Source organism: Talpa europaea, assembly GCF_964194135.1.
Source record: "Talpa europaea genome assembly, chromosome: 7".
Taxonomy (NCBI): Eukaryota; Metazoa; Chordata; class Mammalia; order Eulipotyphla; family Talpidae; genus Talpa; species Talpa europaea.
Genome location: NC_140074.1, coordinates 63,274,462 through 63,290,095, shown reverse-complemented (window position 1 = coordinate 63,290,095; position 15,634 = coordinate 63,274,462). Strand labels below are relative to the sequence as shown.

Below are 15,634 nucleotides of genomic sequence, written 5' to 3'. Positions count from 1 at the left end.
GTAGGGAGTAGAAAAACCACATGCAACCCAGCAACTCCTCAGCAAAAAAGCACACCGCAAAAAGAAAACCATCTACCAGATTGCAACGACAGTAACTTGGAAGAACTTCTGAGCCTTCCAGATAGAGAATTTAAAATTGCTGTGATTAAAAAACTGACAGAAGTCATAAAGGAAAACAATGATAAGGGGAAAATAATTAATGACCAGAAGAATGAAATTGAGTCCCTAAAGAGGGAAGTAAAAGAAATGCAGGAGATCAAAGAATTAATGGAGACGCTAAAGAACTCTGGGAAAAGCAATGAAAGCAGAATAGATGAAATGGAAGAATGAATAAGTACTCTTGAAGACACAGAAATAAAAAGAACTAAAACAGAAAAGGAAGGAGAAGTACGAAGGAAAAAGACGGAAGAAAGACTTCGGGAACTATCTGACTCCATGAGGAAAGGAAATATAAAAGTTATAGGAATCCCAGAAGGAGAGGAGAGAGATGTAGGAACAGAGAAAATATTCATGGATATAATTGAAGAGAACTTCCCAAACGCGAAGAAGGATCTGAAAATTGATATACAAGAAGCAAGAGGTTTACTCTTTAAACACACATGATTTTCAATGTAACTTTTCAAACCCTGACAAATGAAACAAAACAACAACACACCCATTTCTTCCACACAAATTATTCAAAGTTATCTTTAGGAGAAATTTTAAGAGTTGAGACTTATTCCATTCATTTACTTACATGCCAGCCAAAGCCATATAAGGAAGGTAGAGAGTGGAGGGTGGGGAGCAGGAAACAATGCAGAAGAGCAGTGCTGAGAAACTCAGGACAAGAGTGAAGAACAGAAATGGACTTTTAGTGATGACCTTGACATAGACACATGTTGATGCTCAATGATGAACACCTGAAACTTATAGAATGTTCTAATGCAGTGTTATTTCAACTTTTAAAAATTCCTTAGACAGCGGTATCAAGCTACAAGCAGCCACTGCAGCACAAGTTTAATCCCTGGCCAGGGAGCAACCCACATGGTGCAGCAGAACCTTTCCTGTCTTGCCTGCTGCTCCCCTCAGCAGTATATTTCAGGATATCTGCCTGTTCTGCTCCCCAGTCTCTCTGGTGAATCCTCTCACACACACAGCCCCCCCACCGCTGGCTTACATCCCAGTTCTCATATGCATAAATAAATAAATCTTTAAAAAAATAAATAAAAATTCCTTAAACAAGTTTTTAAGTTAAAAAAAAAAAAACAATAAAAGACATCAGGCCAAGATGGATGCTGCAAGCAACAAATATTTTACTCCAAGTTTGATGGTCAAGGCATAGATGGGAAATAATGTTGAGCTACATAATCCACTGTACCTAAGTTTAAAAAGTTATCAGTCTATCAAGTGAACAAAGATTTTCCTGTCATTAAGTACAAAGAATGTCACGCCCAGCAACACCACCAACGGGTATGGAAGGAAATCCTTATTGCTGCTTTTGCAAATGAAAATCCTCTAACTTCCTCTGCTACTGCAAGTGTTTCCTCTGCCTTTTAACACTTTGCCCTGCTCATGCAAAGGGGCATAGGCAAAAAGAAAGCAAATGTGTGACACCCACCACAGTGGGCCATTCATGAAGGTGGCCTGCGAGACACCACAGCAGCTTTTAAGAAAGAGCCTGATGCCCACCCACCACCACCCTGCCCTCCCTGGACCATGCCCCTGCTGTGGTTAAAAAAAAAAAAAGCCTAATTTGGGAGGGATGGTTAGAATATGAAAAATTCTGTCCTTACCTTAGCAGTAAGGAAAACATTAAAGTGTTCATTGAAAGAGAGCACAGGATGATCGGCAATTCTTTTCAGGAATTTATCCAGAGCTTTCCTTCTGGTCTCCACGAACTCCTCTGAAAAACGATCTACAACACCTTTCACGACAAACTTCTCAGGAAGAGGCTGTGAAGACAGGAAGAAAAATAATAAAAAATAATCAGGAAGAAAAATAATCAACACAGCAAGAAAAAATGATAAGATTGTGCAAAGAAAGCCCCAGGCCAGGAAATAATTCCATCTGTCCAGAGAGAGTCTCCGTGTCAGCCAGATCTTTCTATAAGCAGTGTCAATAGTTCTGAAAAATACAGATGGAGCGAATCACAACTTCCCTATCAATTTCATAATGAGGGAACTAAAACACTGGAGCAGAGTCCCTAGAAAACAGGACACCATCACTATCCAGTAAACCCAGGGAGCGTGGTTGCCTTCACATCTTTCAATGCACAGATGCCATAAAGGGAAAGCTACGGTAAGAAAGGTAAGTTCGGGAAAGAAGGCAGATATCATCCACCACACAGGCTTACTTAAATATATCAAGATTCTGCCCCCAGTTTAAGGGGTAAAAAAAAGAAACAGGGTGAATAGAGAAAAGGTGTATTAGGATAGGCCATGTATTTACAAAATACCCTTTTTGGATCCTTTTTTTTTTTTTTTTTTTTTTTTTTTTTTTTTTTTTTGGTGAGGACAGTCAGGTTTATACTCAAAAGTTGTTAAAAGTACAACTTCTTTCATTTCCCTTACTCAAATTTCTCCATCATGTTTACTTTGAGTCAATATTATGGACAATTTAGAACCACCTGGGCTCCCAGGTGATCATTAAGTGTTAACCTATTTCCTTTGTAGTTTGGTTAAAAGGCCTTCCTCAGTACTACCACAGGCATGATTTGAAAATGTTTGGTTCCAAAATATTAAAAGAACACTTACATTAAATGAGGAAACATCTGGTAGCTATTTCTCCAGAATGATATAAAAATGGCCAGCAAGAACATGACAAGATGCTCAACACCATAAACCATTAGAGAAATACAAAGCCAAACCACGGGACACCACTTATACCCACTAGGGAAGGTGGGAGGAAGAAGAGGAAAAGAAAGAACAAGAGTTGGTGAAGAAGTGGAAAAACTGGAACAAATACTGAAGTCCATAACCTTCAAACCTTAATCTGGGGCAGTAAGAGATTTTTAAAGTTCTAAACCCTCAAGCCCAAACATGCCAAAACAGAAATAAGGTTATAACCAACCCCCAAAAATAGATTCCTCAGCCATTAAGAGTAGAAAAGCCAAGAAGCAACCTTGACTCATGACACAAAATCTTTAAAAGATTTAGGAATCAGTGGCACCAGCGTGCCTGCAGCTGGGTTCTTGGACACAGAAGAAGTCAACAGCCTCCACCTGCGAGAGCTTTGCAAAGCCAAGATGTTTTAGTTTGGGAGAGAAAAGGCTCCAGGGCCAGCCCAGCCTCCTGAGCTCTCCTTCACCTCTGCCAAGCTGGTTCACTTGGGTCATGTTCCACAGGCTCTTGTAGACAACAGTACCAACCTCATAGCTTGTTAGGAGGATTGAACTAGCTCTTAGGTTGAACAGACTTCCAACAATTCCAGCCATGGCAGTTTGGGTGGCTTATTGTTGCAAAAGTGGCAGCAGCTTCCAGGGACTGACCTTGGGGACAGCAAGTGTCCTGCTAAATCCTGAGACGGTGGGAGTGGTCAGAGGCTAAGAACCAGGGGATTTCTTTTTGTCAGTGCAGGAGTTCTACAGGACACATTGGAAAGGTTTGGAAATAAAGGAAGAGAAGGGAGTAGAGTCAGAATAAAATCAGAGATGCTTGGGGATAACAAGTCCAAGTCTAGTGTGCAGTGGAGCTGACACTGGGCAGGACGTCAGAAATGCAGGACTGGGGCAGACACGGAGGCCGCTCAGCCCGATGTTACAGTCCAGTCAAAAGTATCAGAGAAGCTGCCTTCCTAGGGTATAGCTGTCCTTTAGGATGATTCCTTTATTCTGATCAGTTCTTCTTCCATTCCTTTAGACAGTCATTCTTAATATCCACGCTCAACTCCCAACCTTTCATGGTAAGCAGATTATCAAAGTAGAAACCAGGTATAAAGACATCCCATGGAAATTCCATTACCAGCTTCCTTCCTTCACAGAAACTCATTTACAGGGTACTACCCTTACCTCCATTTCTCAGGTCTTGTGGACATCATCCCCTTCCCCCAAAAGCTAACAACTACACCCACATCCTTGGCCCATCAGCTCACTATTACACACTTATCATTATCAATTAGCTATCCCTCTCTTCCCTGTATCTTCAATATCTCTTCATCTGGATCTCTTCCCCAAGTCAAAAAATATGGCTGTTTCTCTTTCTTCCAGAAATAATAAATCCAACCATTCCTTGACTAACAATTACATTCCATTTTCCATTCTCTTTCTGTCTCCTTCAACTTTTTTGTAAAAAAATCACTTGTCTTTAATTCCACTGACTTCTCAATCCCCATTCCCAGCCCTCCTTCACCCTAAACGAAGCCATCTTCCATGCTGCCTTTCTCTGCCCCGTCCCTACCCAATGAAGAAACATCTCTTTTAAAGATGATGGATGACTTTCTAATTGCCAGATCCAATACACATTTTCTTGATTTTATTTCATGAGTCCTGTTGCGCACATTCTCATTTGCGAATGCAGACGAGAAATAGAGAGGAGGGCCTAATGAGCAAATAAGTGGTTGGATTTGCCTCATTTAACATAACTGATGACCTCCTGAAATAGTTATCCATTCTTCAGATTTACTAGGTTGAATGTTAGGTTTAATGAATCAAGGAACTTGCTATTTAAAGGAGCCTTGGAAGCAGTGATAGTGAAGGCAAAGATACACAGCTGGGACTACATCAAATTAAAGAGCTTCTGCACAGCAAAAGAGACAGTAACCAAAACAAAGAGAAACCCCACCAACTGGGAGAACATTTTTGCACCCAACACTAATGATAAAGGACTGATCACAAAAATCTGCAAAGAGCTGATGAGACTCAACAACAACAAAGAAAATAACCCAGTCAAAAAATGGGCAGAAGAGCTAAAAAGAAACTTCTCTGAAGAGGAAATGCAAATGGCCAACAGACATATGAAAAAATGTTCAACATCACTTGTAATCAGGGAAATGCAAATCAAAACTACCATGAGATACCATCTCACACCAGTGAGAATGGCACATATTAAAAAAACTAGCAACAACAAATGTTGGCGAGGGTGTGGAGAAAAAGGAACTCTTCTGCACTGCTGGTGGGAGTGCAAACTGGTCCAACCACTATGGAGAGCTGTGTGGAGATTTCTGGACCTACTAAACATAGAGCTTCCATATGATCCAGCAATTCCACTCCTAGGTATTTACCCAAAGGACACAAAAACATCAATTCCAAAGAACACCTGCACCCCTATGTTTATAGCAGCACTATTTACAATAGCTAAGCTTTGGAAACAGCCCAAATGCCCAAAAATAGATGACTGGATCAAGAAGATGTGGTCCATATATACCATGGAATATTACTCAGCATTCAAAAAAGATAAACACATGCAATTTGCAGCAACATGGATGGCGCTGGAAGGGATCATGCTCAGCGAAATAAGCCAAAAAGAAAAAGAAAAATACCGGATGGTCTCACTCATAGCAGGAATCTAGAAAACTTAAATAAGGGACCAGGAAAATGAATAACTATAAGAAAGTGAAAATCAAAATCAACAAAAACTATGAACCAGAGACACTTTTTGGGGGGTGGGGGCCGGGAGGGGAGGGATTGGGGTCAGAATGGGGCATGTGCAGTTGTATGGGGGAATATAAAAATAAAATTTATTATTTAATAAAAAAATAAAATAAAATAAAATAAAATGTTTTATATTTTAATGGGGAAATTTTAAATTATTACCAAACATGAAATAACTTGCTACAAAAGAAGGTAAAAATAAATATAATAATACTAATTAAAAATTTTGAGCTGGTGGAAGGTGAATGAAGCATGTAAGCATATGGACGTGTGGAGCTGTACCCCCAAATTGTATATTTATGTAAGTTAGTAACAAATCAATAAAACTTGAATGAAAAAAAAAAATAAAGGAGCCTTGGAGTGAATCCTTTTGCAAACAGAATTTCCTTCTGTAACAAACATTTTTACTCCCAAATGTACACGGCTTTGTAAATTTGTGTCTTCCAATTTCAAACTTCTTTACAGGACACACCTACTCTCTGCCTCACCTTGATAATTACCTTCAGGGTTGTTTATGCACGGGAATCTAGGTTGCTGTTGAAATCATGTACTTTATAGTCTGTAAATGAGATAATACATGTGAAGAAGAGCGCAACACAGCTCCAAGAACATGATCAGTGTTGAATAAATCCCAGTTGTTTTTATTCATTTGTAAACAAGGAGCACAGAAAGCAAAAAGGAGAGCAAACTAACAGTTGAAACTTCTGTGTATCTTTCAAGCCAAAATGTGTTTAAAAATCACCTGGGATACCATTTCACACTCACCCACTAGGATGGCTAAAAAAAAAGGAAAATAATAAGAGTTGGCGAGGATGTGGAAAAATTGGAATCCTTAATTGTTGGTGGGAATGTTAAAATGATGCAGTCACTGTGGAAAACAGTTTGGCAGTTGCTCAAAACAAAATTAAACCTAGAGTTACCATATGATCCAGCAATTTCATCCCTTGGTATACAGCCAAGAAAATTGAAAGCAAGTGTCCAAACAAGAACTTGCCCAGTATATGTGCAAGCAGCATTGTTTATAACACTTGGGCTGAGAGAGGGGGGCTGGGGATTGACTGCTTAATGTGTACAGGGTTTCTTCTTGGGGTTATAAAAATGTTCTAGAATAGACAGTGGTGATTACAAAAAGACCACAAAATTCTATAATTTAAAATGATGATTTTTATGTTAGGGTAATTTTACCTCGATTTTTCTAAATGTAATGATGAAGCAGATGTCAGAGAGGAGAGAAGATGCTGTGCAGTTGGCTTTGAAGATGGAGGAAGGGGCCATGAGCCAAGGAATGTAGGAGGCTCTAGACACTGGGAAAAAATTCTCCCCTAGAGTCTTCAGAAAGAATGCAGCACTGCTTGTACCCTGATATTATTTCACAAAGACTTATGTTGCTCGTCTGACTTCCAGAGTGTAAGAAATTTCTATATTTAAAATCACTTTTTGAAAAGTCATATCTGAAGGAGTGAGGGAGTAGGTAGGAGTAGAGATAAAACAAGACTGGACCTAAGTTGACATATGTTGAAACTGGATGATGAGTGTGTGGGTTCACTGTGCTGAATCTCTCTACTTTGGTATATTTTGACAGTTTCCACAATGAAAAAACATTTCTTAAACTATATATGCATGTATGATATTGGAACCTACCCAAAAAATCCTATTTGCAAAGCATTACAACAACCAATGAAGTATTTCAAGGTTTAATCTTAAAATATTTACATTTTTATAGCATTTGATACTTTGGTAGGACACTTTCCCATATATTATGTTTCATGTTAATTTATAAGAAAGATGTTTATAATCTGTGTAACAAAAGCATATTTCTTGTAGATTGTCACAAAAATTAGTATTTCTGGGTAAGAAATCTGGACAAAGCTTTCAATTGCTCACTCATGAAATGTCCAACTTCCTCTTGAGGATTAAAATTACTGCTTCCATCTTTTTATCAAACCAACAAAAAATGTGGCTTCTAAACTAACAAAGAAATAAAAGAGCATCAAGATTAAAAACCTTGTCCCTACAGAGAAAAATTACTAACCCTGGTTGAATTCAAAGTACTCAAAAGTTCAGTGTCCACCTACTTATTGTCTAATGAGAAAACTAAACGCAAGTACATTTAGCAGTACTAAAAAAGGAGAAGCTAACTAGAAAATGAAGCTCAAATTTTCTCTGATTGTTTCATGTTAAGAAAAACAGTTGTTTCACTTTACATTTCTTCTCACTAACTCCTGAGTTCACCACTACCCAAAACAAAACCAGGTATATAACAATACAAATGCACCCTTCCAGCGAAGCTTTCTTCATAAATATTGAAGCAAAAATCAAATTTCCAAGTAAAATTAAAGAGTTAATAAATGTATTTGCTAGATCTTCAAAAACCTATTTATGCCCATCAAATCACAAATCTGCCTGCTATATAACTAGTTGTGTCGCAGCAAATGAGGCAGTGTTAAAACCAACTTCTGAGCCAAAAAAGAATTACAGAACAAAGCCATGTCACAATGAAGACTTTCTGGTAGTTCCAACTATTAAATAATAAAGACAAAAAATGAATTGCTGTTGCAAGATAATACACATACAAATCTAGCACACTTATAGCTTTAAGATGGCCTTAAGAGCATACTGTTTCTGCTTTTAAAATTCCAGAGGAACAAAGCAACGAGAGGCAGCTGTCTTTCTGGGGTGATGAAAAGGTTCTAAAATTGATTGTGCTGACGGCTGCACCGCTTTATGAAGACACTGTGGCCCTTGATGTGTACATTTTAAATGGGCGATTGTAGGGCATATGAATGAGAGCTGTTTTTTAAATAAAGAAAAGAAAATTTCATCAGTAGAACCATTTTTTAAATCAAGAAAATTTAATGAAATTGAAATGAAGTGAAAATAATGTTGCTGCAAGCTTACTGAGTATCTCATAATGCACACCCTTGTTTCTCTTATAACCCCTTCCTTTCCCCAATGCCCAGGGTACTCACCAGACCCAGTAAAACATTAGCACCAAGTTTATGCTTATTAACAGGCACCTCCCAGGGAAGCTGCTGTAAAATGAACTAACATAAAGGGGGGAAATGAGGTTTGCTTCTAGTGTGACATTCACATTTAAATCACAGATGCTCTCCTATAGAACTTTAAGCCTCCACTGTGAAGAACTTTAAGTCTGCACTGGCTTGAAGTTCTACTTAAAGAGCTACTCAGTGCTCATCATACTGAAAATACTCTGGGTCCACCTTGGCATTCTACCAACTTCCTTTTTTTTTTTTTCCCCAGTTCTGGCTTCCGTGTCCACTCAGGAGTGTCTCACCAGCAGGTGTCGCTGTCTAACCTTTGCTCTTTAACTACTAAGCCAAGCACTCCAGCTGCCAGGATGTGGAGAGGCACCCCTTATGTTAGTGTGGGCGACACACAGGAACATCTTCCTTTCACAAAAAATCAATGGAAGGGAGAGAAGAAAGAGTGGCAAACCTGACAAGCACTACTGTGAGTCAGGTGAAGAAGGACGACCCACACCCACAAATAGTGTCAGCAGTATATGCCCTGATGTGAGATGCCACGAGGAAGGCATTTGACCTCTGTGGGTTTTCTCCACAGAACACATTACCCCAGTAGCCATGAGATAAACATCAGCCACATATCCACAAAGGGGGCACTCTACAAAATGCCTGACCAGTACTCACAACTGCTAAGAGCATGTGAAACAAGGAAAGCCTGGCAAACTGTCAAAAACAGGAAAAGCCTGAGGAGACTTGGAGACTTAATGTGGTATCTTGGATGAGCTCCTGGGACAGGAAACTGAGGTGGAAATAATGGGATGGGAAAAATAGGCTTTTTTAAAAAAAAAATTTATTTTATATAATTCTTACATCATTTTTCATCTTTGCACAATGTTTGCATTTTCATTATGGTTATATTCCCCATACAACTGCACCCCCCCACATTATTTTGACTCTAGTGCTTCCTCTCCACTCCCCTCCCTCCCTGCCCGGTAGTGTGTCTCTGGTTTATAGTTGCTTGTTGATTTTAAGAATAGCCTTTTTTTTAAAAAAATTTTTAAAAATTTTATGTACACAAGAACAGGGGTATAGGTCAGAGATATGGGAGGTGGGGGGTGGTGTGATTCACCAGACATATAGTGGGGAGCAGAACAGGCAGACTGACTGAAATACACTGCTGAGGGGAGCAGCAGGAGAGGTCTGCTGCACCATGTGGGTAGCTTTCTGGCCGGGGCTCAAACTCATGCTGCAGTGGCTGCAGATAGCTTCATAGTGCTGAGACTTAATCCCCTGCACTACCAGGAAGGCAGGAAAGGCTTTTTAGTCAATAAAAATGTATCACTTTTGCTCATTAATTGTGACAAATGTGTCATACTAATGTAAAATGTTAAATAATAAGCCAAGCCGGGAGTGGGATATGAGAACTTACTGTACTAGCTTCACAGTAATTCTGTAAATCTAAAACTGTTCTGAAATGAGGTCTATTTAAAAAAATAACTAACTGCCAATTTTGCAAATTAAGAATTTTTTTTAAGGTTCTCTTTAAGGAATAATCCTAACTGTTTGAAAAATAGTTACTTCTTTGAACACATTTTGAGGTGACTAGAACAGCAAAACTTAAGCTTGGAGAGCAGAGGGGACATGCGAGGGATGGGGCCTCTTGGAGTGGGAGCAGCTGCCTAGGCAGTCCCATTAGTCCCACCACAGTGTTACAGAGCAACCCCGATATAAAAAGGGTTGCCTGACTGTGGGTCTTCACCCGAGCGCTTAAAGGGGACTTAGTAATGCTAAACTGCAGGCACACACAAAAGGTTAATAAAAGGTTTATTTACAAGGGAAGGAGAAATGGAGAAATGAATAACTCAGGGAGAAAAAGAGGGAGATGAGTTCATAAATGCATCCTACCCCTTCCACTAACTTGGAATCCCAATGACCCACTGAGCTGGCGAAAAACCACACCCCGTCAGGCCAAGAGAGAAACCCCCTGGCCACATGTTCAGTTAAATATTCAAAAACAGAGAACACGGCTGCTTAATTCTGCCCTCAGGTCCTCGCAACCCTCCCTTTGGTGATCATGGGATGTGTAGTTACCAGTGTTTTGATGGAGTGGGGGCAGAGTTCACAAAGCCTGTATGGACTTTGCTCAGGCCATCCTTTCCCCCTAGTAATTCCCCCCTTTCACTTTTTGGCACTATTTCCATGGTGATGAAGATCAAATGTATGGATGCTGGGGTGCAGCCTCAGATGAAAATTTTTCAGGATTCCAGTTTGAAAGAAAACCAGTCTCAACAGCACTAGGAACATGGCTGCTTTTGCCTTGAAGACCAAGAAAACAAGAGGACTGTTCACATGATATTCAGCCTCTTTCAACAATGGGAGGAAGCAGCATTGGTTAACAAGTGGTAACAAAAAGTGGGTTGTACTAAGCAATTATTTAACCAAGTTCTAACTAAAAGATAAACCCCTCTGAAAATTTTTATGACCCAAATGAGCCTAAAGTCCCCAAGTCCAAGAAACATCTGGGGGTCTAAAAAATTATTTTTACTCAAAAAAGGGGGTAGTCAGAATATGAAGGTTGATTTAAATTTTAGTTGTGCTAGTTCTATTTTTAAATGTGTGGATATAAGAAATAAATACTATGCATTGTTTCAATAGGTTAGCTGGCTTTTCAATCTGTTTTTTAAAAGAAGCGATATGGCTGGTGCCCTGGACCCCTGGACCCTAGATTAATTGTCATACTGAAAATCTACCCCATCCCATCCAGAAACTGGCACCCTGGAGAGCAAAACCCAAAAGGTGAAATGTGCTATGCAGTATTCATAAACATGTTTTCCATACATTTGATGGATTAATCTGGGATGAAATATAAGGCAGAGTTTACGTGTAATTCAAGGGGTAAGAGCTGAGTGAACAGCCTCAAGAAAGATAATGCAAGAAATATGAATAACAAGTTGCAATGACTTAGTACCTACGGGAATGAGATGAGTGGGCTGGGATTCTTCTAGTTTGTTTCTCAACCAGTCAAAATCCTGATATCTTCGACGAACAGAATATTCTGGCAGGTCGAACTCCACCCGGGTACTCTGCAAATAAGAAGGGTGGAACAAAATAAGCATACGGAAGAGTAGCATTATTTTGGCAGAAGGGAAGGAAAAAGTTCTCTTGCCCAAACTGGGCAAAAATACACTTTTCTTCCACCAAGCACACCAGCCAAATGGCAGGGTTTGCCAACACAGAATGATGAGTTTGGGCCCTAGGGTCCTGTTAAAAACTGAAGCATTTAGAATGAAAACACTCAAGGTTTTTTCCTACCCTCAGGAAATGCAACCCAACTATCCCTCAGAATTGTTTAGAAACAGTTGATTCATTTCCAAACTTAGAGAATTTTAGAGTAGTTCCACTGAGGCTATTGCTACTGAATCCAAATCTGTTAAAAGAAATTAAGCTTCCAACTTCTGCTAAATGTGCTGACAAGTTTCACCAAAAGCAGAGGGGAACAAACACAGAGAAGAGACAACAGATCATTTAGGAAACAGATTAGATGTAAATAGAAAACCTTTTTTGCCTAATTAGTCATACTCTGGCAGAATCATAACCTTGAAACTGTATTTTAGAGGCATAACCTGAAAAAATCAGAAGGAAATTGTACTACAGAAAAATATTAATTGCATGTCCTTTCCAGAATTTAAGTTTTCTGAAATATAATTACAGCACTTTAGTAATGAAAACTAAATTAAAGTTTAATAAATAAACTTAATTTATACCCAAACAAGATTTTTACACATTAATTTGTCCAAAATTAAAACTGTATAGGGCTGCCCTGGTGGCGCAGTGGGTTGAGAGCCATGCTGTGAAGCTGTCTACAGCCTCTGCAGCATGGGTTTGATTCCCTGCCAGCCGGGGAGATGGCCACATGGCGTGGCAGACCTCTCCTATCTCGTCTGCTGCTCCCCTCAGCAGTGCTTTTAGTCCATCTGCCTGTTCTGCTCCCCCTCTGTCTCTGGTGAATCCTCTCACCCTCCCACGCCTCTGGCCTGTACCCCAGCTATTGTATAAATAAAATAAATCTTTTAAAAAAATTTTAAAAAATATAAGGAAGCAAGCATTGCTTAAAAAAACAAAAACTAAAACTGAATAAATAAATCATCTTTACCTTTGAGGGTATTAACATTATGACAGTCACAGTTCTCAGAAATTAAAGTACAAGAAAAAAAAATGGCTCAAGATACATTTTGTAAATTTACTCTTCAAGCCTAAAGTCTGTTTTAATCCACAGCACTAAAAAAAAAATCTTAAAAATACATCCATGAAAGAAAAACTGAACAGCTTTGGCAATGAAACTTATAATTTCACCTTCCCCAAAAACAATTTTGCTCAGTAACTGAGCAAAAAAAAAAATTTGGTCATAGAGTCCCCCTTTTCAAAGTCCCACACACTTACACTGCCCACAAAACAACCACCCCTTATGACCAGCACATGCAGGCGGGACCATGCGGGAAAATTCAATTTAGGTATTTGTGATTTATTAGAAGATACCCCCCCACACACAAGGAATTACCATGTAGAACTAGAGAGGGGGGAAATATACTTAAATCCAAAGAACAAATCACTGCTGTTAAATTATCAAGAGTAGGGATGATAAAATGTTGGAGGCAGGAAGCCTGACACTCCTCCCACGGCCACCAGGCAGAACCGCTCACCGCAATCCTAAGCCCCTACCAGGCCCTGAGATGTCACTAAGACTCCAGGGGCCTCAGCCTCCTCAACAGCAAGAATAGAGGAAGCTCTTCAAGACCCCACACAGGCCTCTAATAGACTCTGCCTGATGATTGCTGATGATTATGAGTCCAAGAAAAGCAGATTTTAAAAAGTGACAAATGAATGCAACTCTATTTCACAGTAAACAGAACTGATGGAGGGCTCTGCTTTTTCCCTTCCTCAACAGTACAACAGATGATTTTCTTGGTTACATTTTCACAAATTCACTTCATAAATCATAAATCATAGTTAATATAACATTTCTACCTGAAATTAGTGTTTAATAATTAAATGTTGAACTTTGCAATCAGTATTTAATAACTACAAGAAAACAATATGATAAAACACAATTTTTTTCTGCTTTAGCTAGTTTTACTTTTGAGGAACTTACTTTTTTTCTATTCTGTCTAGACATTTTAAAACTTAAGGAAAAATAAATAAAAAATAAAAGACCAGGCAGAATCCCTCAAATGGAAACAAACACGGTATACATTTTTTTAGCATAGCCATTCATTCACTCATTAGCTCATATTTCCTATATATCTTTAATCATTTTTAGCACATATATAATATTTCACTGAATGGATATACCATCATTAAACCAAATCCCAACTTAACTTGTTTCCAATTTTTCAATTATAAACAATGCTACAGCAAACATTGTTGGGTACCTACTTGAAGAGTCTCTTAAAATAAGTCCTAAAGACAGAATTTTTGATTGAATGAGTATATATATATATATATTAACTGACAAACAGTTTCCAGATATAGACTAATTAATAGTCTTACCACATATTTTCAATACTCATTATCTTTGGTGGAATTATAAATGAAAAAATAATACATCTCCTTTGCTTTGCTTTTGTTTAATGATCATGTGGGTTGAACATCATTTCAAATGTTTATTGACTCTTTTTCTTTTTTGTTTAAAGATTTATTTTCTTTATTTATGTACACAAGAACTGGGGTGTAGACCAGAGGTGCAGGAGGTGAGAAGATTCACCAGAGACAGAGTGGGGAGCAGAGCAGATGGATCTACTGAAATACACTGCTGAGGGGAGCAGCAGGCAAGACAGGAGAGGTCTGCTGCACCAAGTAGGTCAGTTCCCTGGCCGGGAATCGAACTCATGTCCCAGTGGCTGACGATAGCTTGACAGAGCTGACCTTAACCCTGTGCCACCAGAGAGGTCCCCTTTATTTTTATTTTTTTTGTGAAAGTTTTGTTTTTCAATTATGAATCCAGACTTTTCCATTTGTAAAAATTCTTTACAGCCATTTGAGTATCAAACTTTCCAATATTTTTGGATACAGAATTTTTAAAATGTCATGTAGTCAACTTCATCATGTTCCCCTTTAGGGTTGCTGATTTTGGTATTGGTGATAAAAAGACTGTTTTGCAAAATTTAAAAATATTCACCTGTAGTCTCTCCTTCAGTTATAGCTTTTATGTCTTTAATTACTATTCTTCTCCTTCTAGGATTCTACTAGAAAATAATTTTTAAACTGTGGCAAAGATAACATGTATAATAATGCTCACTGCTATCTTATTGAAAATAGCAAAGGAGGGCCTCCCTGGTGGCACAGCGGTTGAGCACTAGGTTGTGAAGCTGCCCGCAGCCTCTGCATCACCGGTTCCATACCTGGCTACACCCCGGCCACCGGAGGAGGGTCCCACATGGTGCGCAGACCTCTCCTGCCGCCCGCTGCTCCCCTCAGCAGTGTACTTCAGTCCCTCTGCCTGCTCTGCTCCCCGCTCTGGCTCTGGTGAATTCTCTCACCCTCCCGCCTTCTGACTGTACCCAGTGCTTATATAAATAAATAAAAAATTTTAAAAAATAAAATAGCAAAGGAGTCTGAGGAGGTGTGATCCAGTGTCCCTAAGTCACATACATACAGTGTTGTAAACCAAGGTTACCTCAATTAAAAAAAAAGTAACAAAAAAGTCAAAGCCACTTGAATGTTTAACAATAAAAGTCTGTTAAGATATTATAGTAGGGCCTCCCCGGTGGCGCAGTGGTTGAGCGCTGGGTTGCGAAGCTGCCCGCGGCCTCTGCGGCGCCGGTTCGATCCCCAGCTGCTCCCCGGCCACCGGAGGAGGGTCCCACATGGCGCGCAGACCTCTCCTGCCGCCTGCTGCTCCCCTCAGCAGTGTACTTCGGTACTTCGGTCCTTCTGCCTGTTCTGCTCCCTGCTCTGGCTCTGGTGAATTCTCTCACCCTCCTGCGCTTCTGACTGTACCCAGTGCATGTATAAACAAATCAAACAAATAAAGAAAGAAAGAAGGGCCTCCCCGGTGGCGCAGCGGTTGAGCGCTGGGTTGCGAAGC

General features: G+C 39.5%; 1 protein-coding gene across 1 annotated transcript in view; it reads right to left on the bottom strand.

The window, feature by feature from the left end:
- Positions 1-15,634, bottom strand: part of SNX30 (sorting nexin family member 30) — a gene marked incomplete at both ends in the record, with an annotated part of 80,553 nt that overhangs the window by 22,163 nt on the left and 42,756 nt on the right. The window contains 2 exons of the mRNA XM_084237502.1: positions 1,773-1,931; positions 11,523-11,633. Of these exons, the coding sequence (XP_084093628.1) occupies positions 1,773-1,931; positions 11,523-11,633 (270 nt within the window). The remainder of the gene's footprint in view (positions 1-1,772; positions 1,932-11,522; positions 11,634-15,634) is intronic.